This window comes from Elephas maximus, chromosome 25 (assembly GCF_024166365.1).
Source record: "Elephas maximus indicus isolate mEleMax1 chromosome 25, mEleMax1 primary haplotype, whole genome shotgun sequence".
NCBI classification, from domain to species: Eukaryota; Metazoa; Chordata; class Mammalia; order Proboscidea; family Elephantidae; genus Elephas; species Elephas maximus.
This window is the reverse complement of record NC_064843.1, coordinates 25,216,541-25,228,556: the sequence shown is the minus strand read 5'-3', so window position 1 is coordinate 25,228,556 and position 12,016 is coordinate 25,216,541. Positions and strand designations below refer to the sequence as shown.

The 12,016-nt window shown below is 44.9% G+C and overlaps 1 protein-coding gene across 1 annotated transcript in view; it reads right to left on the bottom strand.

Moving 5' to 3' along the window:
• JPH2 (junctophilin 2) overlaps positions 1–12,016 on the bottom strand; it is an 88,186-nt gene that overhangs the window by 41,442 nt on the left and 34,728 nt on the right. The window contains exon 2 of the mRNA XM_049868709.1: positions 9,856–10,645. Within this exon, the coding sequence (XP_049724666.1) occupies positions 9,856–10,645 (790 nt within the window). The remainder of the gene's footprint in view (positions 1–9,855; positions 10,646–12,016) is intronic.

Genomic DNA, 12,016 nt, shown 5'->3' with positions numbered 1-12,016 from the left:
TCCCCACAATCGTTGCTATGCTTGAGCCCACAGTTGCAGCCACTGTGTCACTCCACCTCATTGAGGGTCTTCCTCTTTTCCGCTGACCCCTGCACTCTGCCAAGCATTATGTCCTTCTCCAGAGACTGATCCCTCCTGACAACATGTCCAAAGTAGGGAAGATGCAGTCTCGCCATCCTTGCCTCTAAGGAGCATTCTGGCCGTACTTCTTCCAAGACAGATTTGTTCGTTCTTTTGGCAGTCCATGCTATATTCAATATTCTTCACCAACACCACAATTTAAAGACGTCAACTCTTCTTTGGTCTCCCTTATCCATTGTCCAGCTTTCACATGCATGTGATGTGACTGAAAATACCATGGCTTGGGTCAGGTGCACCTTAGTCCTCAGGGTGACACCTTTGCTCTTCTACACTTTGAAGACGTCCTTTGCAGCAGATTTGCCCAATGCAATGCGTCTTTTGATTTCTTGACTGCTGCTTCCATGGCTGTTGATTGTGGATCCAAGTAAAATGAAATCCTTGACGACTTCAATCTTTTCTCCGTTTATCATGATGTTGCTCATTGGTCCAGCGGTGAGGATTTTTGTTTTCTTTAGGTTGAGGTGGAATCCATACTGAAGACCCTATGGGAATCGACTGGACAGCAGTGGGGGTGGAGGGACCTATGTAACATTTTAAATAATTACTTCAAGTTAACTACATACACTTGACATGATTATTTAAAATCCACTTGACCTAATTATTTTAAATGTTCTCTTTGTAAGAAGGGACAAATCTTCCTTACAGAAGAATTCCAAACAGTACAAGGATGTGTGTAAGGAGTCGCATTCGTTGCGGTAGTTATGAAAGTCCCCGAGAATCCTGAGTTAACGAATACCAAATCAACTTCAGTCACCCTCAGCTGGAAATTTTTCACGGTTCTATAACTGCCTGTGAGAGTGGCATGATTATTTTTTAGCGCACAGGCTGGTTCGAGAATACAGAATCCACAAATAATGAGCAGCAACTGTATATGTAGGTGCGCCCCCATCCAAAATGTGGAGCTTAATTCCCCACCCGCCCCCCTCGAGTACAGGCTGGACTTACTGCCTCGATTCCACAGAACACTATATAGAAAGGAGACAATAACAGTTTAACTATACAGCAGAGGACCATGGCAGACACCACCTTATCCAAGTGGACAAGGCCAGCATTGCCAAGGATAAATCATGGTGATACCATGTGCCCCCTGACAGGATGAGAAGGGCATGCCACCTCTGTGGTCTTCTTCTCCCAAATCCACAACTCCAGTCCAATTATGAGAAAAACATCAGACAAGCTCAAATTGAGGAACATTCTACAAAACACCTGACCAATTCTCCTCAAGACCATCAGGATAATGAAAAACAAGGAAAGAATGAGAAACCATCCCAGACCAGAAGAGACTAGGGAGGCATGATGACTACTTGCATGGGGTGTCCCGGATGGGATTCTGGAACAGAAAGAGGACATTAATGGAAAAACTAGTGAAATTCAAATAAAATCTAGAGTTTAGTTAACAGTACCTACCAGTGTTGGTTTTGCCAAACGTATTGCAGTTAAGTAACAAGTTAACTTTAGAGGAAGCTAGGCAAGCAGTATATGGGAGCTCTCTGTAGTATCTTTGCAAGCTATCTGTAAATCTAAAATTATTCTAAAATAAAAGGTTTCATTTTTTAAATAGTGCCTCCTTTTACTCATGAAAGTGTCCAGGTTTGAAAAATAAATTATATGGTTACCCTGGTCAAAAGCCTGGCCCTGCCCCTAACCAAGAAGTCTTAAAGGAAATCACTTATGCTTCTCTCTCTCCTTTTCACCCAATGATACTAACTGCTCACACATTAATGGGAATTTAAAGTTTAGAGATAACTGGATGCGCTGATTAGAGCTTTGGAGTCAGAAACCTAGGGGATGAATCCCTAGTTCTCCCATTTGCTAGCCAGGTGGTTTTGGGCATGTTATATTCCTTCTCTGGGTCTCAGTTTCCACATCTATAAAATAAGTTCACTGAGGGCGACAATGACTACTAATATTTTTTGAGCCCTTGCTAGGCATTCAGCACTGTAGTGAATGCTGTCATGCGCCACCCAGATTCCTCTTTAGGACTAAGGACTAATCCCCCCAGCTGCTCAGAGTCCTGAGGGCTGTCAGCCCTCTCCAGGGACTACCCTTGGCTGCAGAGAGCCGACCAGCCCCAGGTCATGCCTCTTTCCTGGAGGGTAGCCTGCATCCGATGCAGAGAGTAGAAAGATCCAGCCCCCTCACCTTGAATTGGGACATCTTTGAAGGGCCATCTCCATTCCAAGCTCCCCTTGTGGTCACCTGAGACCTTCGTGGAGACTGCATCACAGCTGAGCGTCTCCCTCTGCCCAGCCCTGCATCCTTAACTCCCCGACAAGTACTGATCCTGAGAATGCTCCCCACAAACTCTTTGCATGCTAACCTCCATCTCAGAGTCTGCTTCCCAGGGAACTGGGAAGACAATGAACCGTTAGACCTGCACTATCTTTCTTAACCCTCAGAACAACCTCACTTTTATAGGTGAAACAATCGAGGCTTAGAGAAGAAAACTGATTTGCCCAAGGCCATACAACTAACAAATAGTGGCGCCTCAGATGGGGAAACTGGAGTTCAGACAGACAACTGATTCGCCCAGGTCACTGAATTAAGAGTCGCAACCGACTCTACAGCAGTGGGTTTGGTTTTGATTTAGAGCTGGGATTAGAAGCCCTGGTGGCGCAGTGGTTAAACTCTTGGTTGCTAACTGAAAGGCCGGTGGTTTGAATCCACCAGTCAGTCATTACATGGAAGAAAGATGTGGCAATCTGCTTCTGCAAAGATTTACAGCCTTGGAAACCCTATGGGGCAGTTCTACCTTGTCCTATAGGGCTGCTAGGAGTCGGAATCAGCTCAGCTGCAGGAGGCTTGATTTGGTTTGGTCTTTTGGCTTTAAGTCTGCTTACTTCTGAAGACCACGTGCCACAGTCCCCAGGCCAGGCCATTTAGGACACCAACAAGATTGCTATAGGCACTGGGACAGGCAAGTGCCTTTCAGCACCATCTTGACATACCTGCTGCCATCCCTCTAGCTCACTCCAAACCTAGGTTTCCTCATTTGCAAAATGGGACTAATAAAAAGACCTACAACAAAAGGATTTTCTACAGGTTAAATGAGTTAACACGTGTAAAGACCTCAGAACAGTGACTGGGACCAAAACTAAAACCCACTGCTGTTGACTCGATTTCGAATCATAGCGACCCTACAGGACAGAGTAGAACTGCCCCATAGGGTTTCCAAGGAGTGGCTGGTGGATTCAAACTGCTGACCTTTTGGCTAGCAGCCATACATTGTTGTAGCTCTTAACCACTGCGCCACCAGGGCCCCTTATAAGTGGTAGCTTAAAAACGAATCACATAAGCAAAGTGAAGTTGCAACTGGACACGTTCCAAGAAGATGTCTATACAGTCGAGTGAGAGTCTGCCTGTGACAGGGGACTGGACCTCGTCAGCTATCCAAGGAAGCCAGGTTTGACCTCAGCTCTGAAGAAGAAGTAGGAGTTAAGTGGGCAGCAAGAGGAAGGAAGAGCAGTCCAGGCAGAGGAAACGACATGAACAAAAGGCCTCTCACAGCAGGAACTAAAGAAGGACAGATAAAAGGCTAGGGTGCCTAGCACAGAGGCAATCCAGGTCCAGAGCAAGAATGGTAGCAGATGAGGCTAGGCAGGACAGAAGAAGCCAGATGATAAAGGACCACTCTCTAACTGGATGATGTGTGGCAAGTCACCCTACCTCTCTGAACCTCAATTATCTCATCTGCAAAATGGAAATAAAATCAGTACCTGTAAGGTTGTAAAGGGGACCTAATGAGTCAATACTTGTAAAGCACTTGAAATAGCATCCTGCAAATGGGCAAAGGACTTGAATAGGCATTTCACCAAAGAGGACATTCAAATAGGCATCACACACACGAAAAGATCCTCGGCGTCACTAGCCATCAGAGAGATGCAAACCAATACCATTTCACTCCCATTAGGATGGCTAAAAAAAAGGAAATAACAAATGTTGGTGAGGATCTGGGGATATTGGAACCTTTATTCATTACTGATGGGAATGCAAAATGGTACAGCCATTGCAGAAAACAGTGTGGTGCTCCCTCAGAATACTAAAAATAAAATTACCATGTGACGCAGCAATTCCACTCCTAGTATACAACCAAAAGACTTGACAGCAGAGACTCAGAGACTTGTACACCAGTGTTCACCGCAGCGCTATTCACAGTAGCCAAAAGGTAGAAACAATCCAAATGCTCATTAACAGACGAATGGATAAATAAAATGTGGTACATACATACAATGGAATACTACTCAGCAAGTAGAAGAAATGGTGCCTTTTTTTCTAAATTTTATTTACTTTGTTGTTCTCGTTGAAAATACACAGTAAAACATACACAAATTCAACATTTTCTACATGCACAACTTAATGACACTGATTACATTCCTCAAGTTGTACAACCATTCTCACCCTCCTTTTCTGTGTTGTTCCTCCCTCATTAACATAAACTCACTGCCCTGTAAGGTTTCTGTCTAATCTTTCGAGTTGCTGTTGTCAATTTGATCCCATGTACATAGTTCTTAAAAGAGCACAATACTCAAGGCAGACATTTTTTACTAGTTAAGCTAAACTATTTGGTTTTAGGAAGACTTCAGGGGATATTTTTGGTTTAAGGTTTAAAGATTGTCTCAGGGTAATAGTTTTAGGGGTTCATCCAGCCCCCTTGGCTCCAGAAAGTCTGGAGTCCATGAGAATTTGAAATTCTCTTCTGCGTTTTCCCCCTTTTGATCAGGACTCTTCTATAGAATCTTTGATCAAAATGTTCAGTAACGGTAGCTGGGCACCATCCAGTTCTTTTGGTCTCAGGGCAAAGGAGGCAGTTGTTCATGGAGGCAGTTAGCCACACATCACATATCCTCCTCCTGTTCCTGACTCACTCCTCCTTCCTCTGTTGCTCCAGGCACGTAGAGACCAATTGTCCTGCCTTGGGTGGCCCCTTGCAAGCTTTTAAGACCCCAGGCACTACACAGTGAACTAGGAGACAGTACAGAAGCACTAAACACATCATTAGGCCAATTAACTGGGATGGCGCATGGAACCATGACCCTAAGCCTCCAAACCAAGCAAACAAATCCCATGAGGTGTTTATGTATGTAGTCTCAGCAACTACTCTTTTTTTGCTGTCGTCCTGAATATATCTATCACACGACTTTTGCCAGTTCAACTTTTTACAGGTTGAATTGACGGCAACTACAAATAACTGGCTGTGTAACGTACCCTTAATCAATGCAATTTTTTCATCACCATTGACCCCCCTTTTCCTTCTCCCTACCACCCCTGGTAACCACTAATAAACTTTGGTCTCTATACATTTGCCTTTTCTTGTTTTTTTATATAAGTAAGGTCATACAATATTTGTCCTTTTGTGAGTGGCTTATTTCAATCAGCATAGTGTCTTCAAGCTCCATCCATATCATAGCATGTATCAAGACTTCATTTCTCCTATTGGCTGAGTAGTATTCCGTTGAATGTATGTACCACATTTTGTTTATTCATTCATCTGTTGATGGGCATTCAGGCTGTTTCTACCTCTTGGCTATTGTGAATAGTGCTGCAATGAACATTGGCATACAGGTCTCTGTTCGAGTCTACCTTCAAGTCTTCCGGGTATATACTTAGGAGTGGAATTGCTGGGTCATATGGTAGTTCTATTTTTAGTTTTTTGAGGAACTGCCATATTGTTGTAACAACACCTATACTGTTTTACATTTCCACCACCAGCAATAGATAAGGGTTCTCATTTCCCCACATTCTCACCAACACTTGTAATTTTCTTTCTTTTTTTTACCCATTCTTACCTTTTCTTACCCATTCAAGTAAGAGTGAAATGGTAACTCATTGTGGTTTTGATTTGGATCTCTCTGATGGGTAATGACACTGAGCATCTTTTCATGTGTTTGGTGGTCACCTGAATGGCCTCTTTGGTGAAATGTTTATTCAAATCTTTTTCCCATTTATGATTGGGTTGTCTTTTTGTTAAGTTGTCAAAATTTTCTATATATCTTAGTTATTAAATTCTTGTAGGATATACGGTTTCCAAAGATATCCTGTCAGTCAGTAGCTCGTCTTTTCACTTTTTTGGTGAAGGCTTTTGATGAACAATTTTTATGAGGTCCCATTTATTTATTTTGTCTTTTGCTGTTTGCGCTTCTGTTATGTTAGGTAATCCATTGTTGAAAGCTAGGCCTGACAGCATTGCCCCTTCTTGTTCTTCTGGAAATTTTATGGTTTTAATTTGCACATTTAGGTCATTTTTAATTTGTTTTTGTGTATGGTATGAGGCATGGATCCTGTTTCATTTTCCTGTATGTCGAAATTCAATTTTCCCAGTACCATTTATTGAAGACTCTTCTTTCCCCGTGGAATGGATTTAGCACCCTTGTCAACAATCAATTGAAGGTAGATGTGTGGGCTTATTTCTGGACTTTCAATCTGATTCCTTTGATCTGTATATCTATTGTTATATTAGATCAAGGCCATTTTGATTACTATAGCCGTAGGATATGTTTTAAAATCAGGAAGTGTGAGTCCTCCTACTTTGTTCTTCTCTTTCAACATTGTTTCAGCTATTTAGGCCTCTTGCCATTCCATATAAAGTTGACGATTGGTTTTTCTATTTCTGTAAAGAAGGCTACTGGAATATTGATTGGAATTGCATTGAATCTATAGTTCACTATAGATTCAATACATAGAGTCACCATAGTTCACAACTATAGCATTGACATCTTAACAACATTAAGTCTTTCAATCAATGAACATGGAACACCTTTCCATTTAAGTCTTCTTTAATCTCTTTCAGCAGTGTTTTATACTTTTTATTGTGTAAGTCCTTTACATCCCTGGTTAGATTCAATCCTACATAATTTATTCTCTTAGGTGCTATTGTAAATATAATTGTTTCCCTAATTTCCCTTTCAGATTTCTCATTGCTGGTGTATAGAGAGCCCTGGTGTTACAGCAGTTAAGAACTCAGCTGCTAGCCAAACGGTCAGCAGTTTGAATCCACCAGCTGCTCTTGGAAACCCTATGGGGCAGCTCTACTCTGTCCTGCAGGGTTGCTATGAGTCAGAATTGACTCAACAGCAATGGGTTTGGTGTACTCTGCAACTTTGCTAAATTCTTCTATTAGTTCTAGAAGTTTTCTTATGGATTCTTTGGGATTTTCTATATACATAAATGAAGTCTTGATACATGCTACAATATGGATGGAGCTTGAAGACATTATGCTGAGTGAAATAAGTCAGTCTCAAAAGGACAAATATTGTATGACCTCACTTATATAAAAAGACAAGAAAGACAAATGTATAGAGACCAAAGTTTATTAGTGGTTACTAGGGGCAGGAAGAAGGGGAAAGAAGGGTTAACAGTGATAGAAAAATCACACAGATTAAGAGTAGGGTTACACAGCTGATTATTGTAATTGCTGTCAATAAGTCATACGCCTATAAAAAGCTGAACTGGCAAAAGTTGTGTGATAGATATATTTATAACAGTGACAAAGAAAAAAAAAGTAGCTGCTGAGGTTCCTTATATACAACCAAAAACTTCACAGGATTTGTTTCCTTGGTTTGGAGGCTTAGGGTCATGGTTCCATGCGCCATCCCAGTTAATTGGCCTAATGATGTGTTTAGTGCTTCTGTACTGTCTCCTAGTTCACTGTGTAGTGCCTGGGGTCTTAAAAGCTTGCAAGGGGCCACCCAAGGCAGGACAATTGGTCTCTACGTGCCTGGAGCAACAGAGAAAGGAGGAGTGAGTCAGGAACAGGAGGAGGATATGTGATGTGTGGCTAACTGCCTCCATGAACAACTGCCTCCTTTGCCCTGAGACCAAAAGAACTGGATGGTGCCCAGCTACCGTTACTGAACATTTTGATCAAAGATTCTATAGAAGAGTCCTGATCAAAAGGGGGAAAACGCAGAAGAGAATTTCAAATTCTCATGGACTCCAGACTTTCTGGAGCCAAGGGGGCTGGATGAACCCCTAAAACTATTACCCTGAGACAATCTTTAAACCTTAAACCAAAAATATCCCCTGAAGTCTTCCTAAAACCAAATAGTTTAGCTTAACTAGTAAAAAATGTCTGCCTTGAGTATTGTGCTCTTTTAAGAACTATGTACATGGGATCAAATTGACAATAGTAACTCGAAAGATTAGACAGGAACTTAGGGGGCAGTAAGTTTATATTAATGAGGAGGAACATCTCAGGAGAGGAGGGTAAGAATCAGGGGAGGGTTATCCAATAGGCAAGGTAAGCACAGTGCTTACCTTACTTACCAGATGGTCTGTGTGAACAATTTCACATCAAAGATTCTGTTTCTAGGTATGGCTGGCATTTTCTCTCTCCCAACCCCACACACCTTCCTACAGAATCAAAGCCTCTTTCAAATTTGCAACCCATGACCGAGGCAGATGACCCAGTAAGCAAGGGAAGTATGGACTTACTTGTGCTTACTTACTAATCTGTAATGAACAATTGCACATGGGTTTCACCACATCTTTGAAAGATTCTATAGAAGACTCCTGATCAAAAGGGGGAAAATGCAGAACAGAATTTCAAATATTCATGGACTCTAGACTTTCTGGAGCCAAGAGAGCTGGATGAACCCCTGAAACTATTGCCCTGAGATAATCTTTAAAACTTAAACCAAAAAATATTCCTGAAATCTTAAAACCAAACAGTAGTTTAGCTTAACTAATAAAAAATGTCTTTGATGGGGTAAAACCCATGTGAAATTGTTCACTACAGATGATCTGGTAGGCAAAGTAAGCAAGATGCTTACTTTGCCTACCAGATAATCTGCCCCTGGTGAGAATGGTTGCACAACTCAAAGAATGTAATCAATGAATTGTACATGCAGAAATGGTTGAACGGGTGTGTTTTGTTCTGCATATTCTGAACCACAAAATTAAAAAAAATAGCACCATGCATTTTTTTTTATAAATGCTTTTTTTTTTTTTTTTTCACAAAAACATTAGAGCTTTAACTGAAGTACAATGAGAAGACAGTGGAGTTTGAATACGTACGGGGCGGGGTGCTGAGTGGATGGGAGGGTGGTTGAATGCACTATTGGTTAGATGAGTGGGGTGGTTGAGTGGCTGGAAGAGTGAATGGACTGTTGGTTGGAGATATAATACGTGATATAGGTGGTTGATGGATGGGTGGTTGGATGATTGGGTGGGTGGGTGACAGTGGATGTTTCAGTGGATAGAAGTATAGTTGGGCGATAGGAGTAGTTGGGTAAATGGAGGTGACTGGATAAACGGGTGGGTGCCAGGATAGGAGCAGGTGAGTGAATGTGGGTGATTGGTAGATGAGGGAATGGTGAGTGGTTGGATGGATATCTGGGTGGTTGGATGGCTTAGGAATGGATGGCTGGATGAGAAAAAAGATGGAAAGATGATTGTTTAAATGGGGGTAGATGGCCAGGTGGATGGATAGTTGTTCAGGCGGATATTAGAAAGCTTGGACAAAGGAATGGTTAGGTGAATGGAAGGTTTGGGTGGATGGGGAGTAGTTGGATGGATGTAAAGGTGGGCAGGTGAACAGGTGGCACCAGAGCCTGAAGTGCCTCCAGTTAACGTCCTAAAGGTCATGGAGAGCCTCTGACCATCAAAGAAGCAGAAACAGGCTCAGAGATAGGACCTCCTAGGTTGCCTGCCCCAGGACCCTTTCCCCGAATGGGGACCCCCCCATCTGCCCCCATCTGCCCCCACGCGGGGTCCTACCTGGACGCTGCGATCTCTGCCTTCTGGCGCGCTATTGCGGCTGCGCGCTGGGCGCCCTCCACACTGTGGTCCACTTTCTGGCGGACCTTGTTGCTCTTCAGCGGCAGCACGCGGCGCTTAGTGCCCTTGACCAGCACGTTGTAGCGGTACTTGCCCTCCTCGCGGTGGCCGTCGGGCAGCGTGGTGCAGCCGTAGCCGTGGCGCAGGTTGTCCAGCCACTCGCCTTCGTAGCGGAGGCCGCTAGAGCGCTCGCTGACGCCGAAGCCCGAGCGCTTGTCATTCTTCCACTCGCCCATGTAGGTCTCGGTGGTAGTGGCGTCGATGTCGGCCTCGAAGGGCGCGGCCTCGTCGGCGCCCTCGGCACCCTCGCCCAGGCTCGCGGTGGAGGCGGCGTCGCTGGCGCCTGAGCTGAGGTCGCTCTTGAGGAAGCTGACGCGGCTGCGTTGACTGCCCACCGACGTGCGCGACTCGGCGCGCCGCAGCTTGCCCAGTAGGGCGCCCCGCTGAAAGAGGCCGCCGCCCTTGGGTGCCCGGGCGGCCGCCTCGGCGTTGGCCAGGAGGCTGAGCGCGAAGCCGCTGCGCGGGATGGCGGGCAAGGGCAGCGTCGGGCCGTCCGAGGCCGGCGAGGTGGGCGAGTCCGGGGCCACCGTGCCGTTGCTGTGCTCGCTGCGCAGGGACGACAGGGATGTGCGCAACGGCGAACGCACCACCACGGCCATCCCGTAGGGCACGCTTTGGCGCACGCCGTAGCCATGGCGCATGCCATTGGTGAACTGGCCTTGGTAAGTCCCTGCGGGCGAAGGGAGGATGAGTTAGTGGGATGGCACCATGGGGTCCCTGCGTGTGCACGGTAACTTGAGTGTGCAAGGGCAGAGCAAGGCCGGGTGGGGCTGAGAGAGGGAGCAGTCCATCTGAGGGCCAAAGAGTGATAAGTTATGAATGCAGGCGAGGCTCCATGAGTGTGTATGAGTGTGCAAGATCAGTGGGCAAGGCAGTAGGAGGTTGTGCAATGGTATGAATGCTTGGTCGGTGCGAGTGTTGCGAGGTCACGAGTGTGTGAGGTAGCATGAGGGTGTGTGAGTCAGTGTCAGTATGTGAAGTTGTGTGAGCAGGTGAGGCCCCAGGAGTGCATGAGGTACACGAGTGTGCAAGGACAAAGTGGGCAAGCCCAAGGGAGTCTGAGTGATGGCGTTGGTATTTCTATTGCTGGGAACGTGCCAGGTCACAGGTGTGCAAGGTAGGATGCTACTTGGTCTACTTTTCCCTTTTTTCCATAGCTCTTATTACCTTCTAACAGACTGTATGATTTATTTATTATATTTATAATATAAATATTTATCTATGATAGTAATATCATATATATAATATAATATTGTATATTATATCTATTGTATTTATTGGAAACCCTGGTGGTGTAGTGGTTAAGTGCTACGGCTGCTAACCAAAAGGTTGGCAGTTCGAATATGCCAGGTGCTCCTTGGAAACTCTATGGGGCAGTTCTACTCTGTCCTATAGGGTTGCTATCAGTCGGAATCGTCTCGACGGCACTGGGTTTCTGGGTTATTGTATTTATTGCTTTTCTCTCCCTTCTGGAATGGAAGCTCCATGCGGGCAGGGACCGTCTCTATCTTTTTCTTCCATTACCTAGAGCATACCTGGCTCCTAAAGGTGCTCCATAAGTATTTGTTCAACGATGGGCAGAACCTGTCCAGAAACTCCATCTAATTGTGTTACCTTAGGAAACTCCCTTTCTTTCTTAAGGCCTCAATTTCCCCATCTGTCAGTGACATGTTGGGCGTGAAGCTCTCTAAGGTCTGGCCTTACTCTGGGGTGCAGGGGTCCTAGGAATTGGGGCACTGTGACTCAGGAGGCCAAGGACAGTGCCCAGATACTTCCTTACTGCCTGGTCCCTCCAGCTACTCCAGCTCAGGGTTGAGCTGCACCCACACCAGCCCTCTCTGGTTGAAGAGCCTCCACTAAGGAACTCGTGCAGTGCACAGCCTCTCCCCGGTCCTAAGAGGCAGGTCCCCTGATTATGCTTATTTACAGAAGAGGAAGCTGTGGTTTGAGAGGTTAAATGCCTTCACCAAGGAAGCAGGATCCAAACCCAGGCCCATTTGATGCCGAAGCTCACGCTCTGAGCGGCAGTTCTCAATCCTGG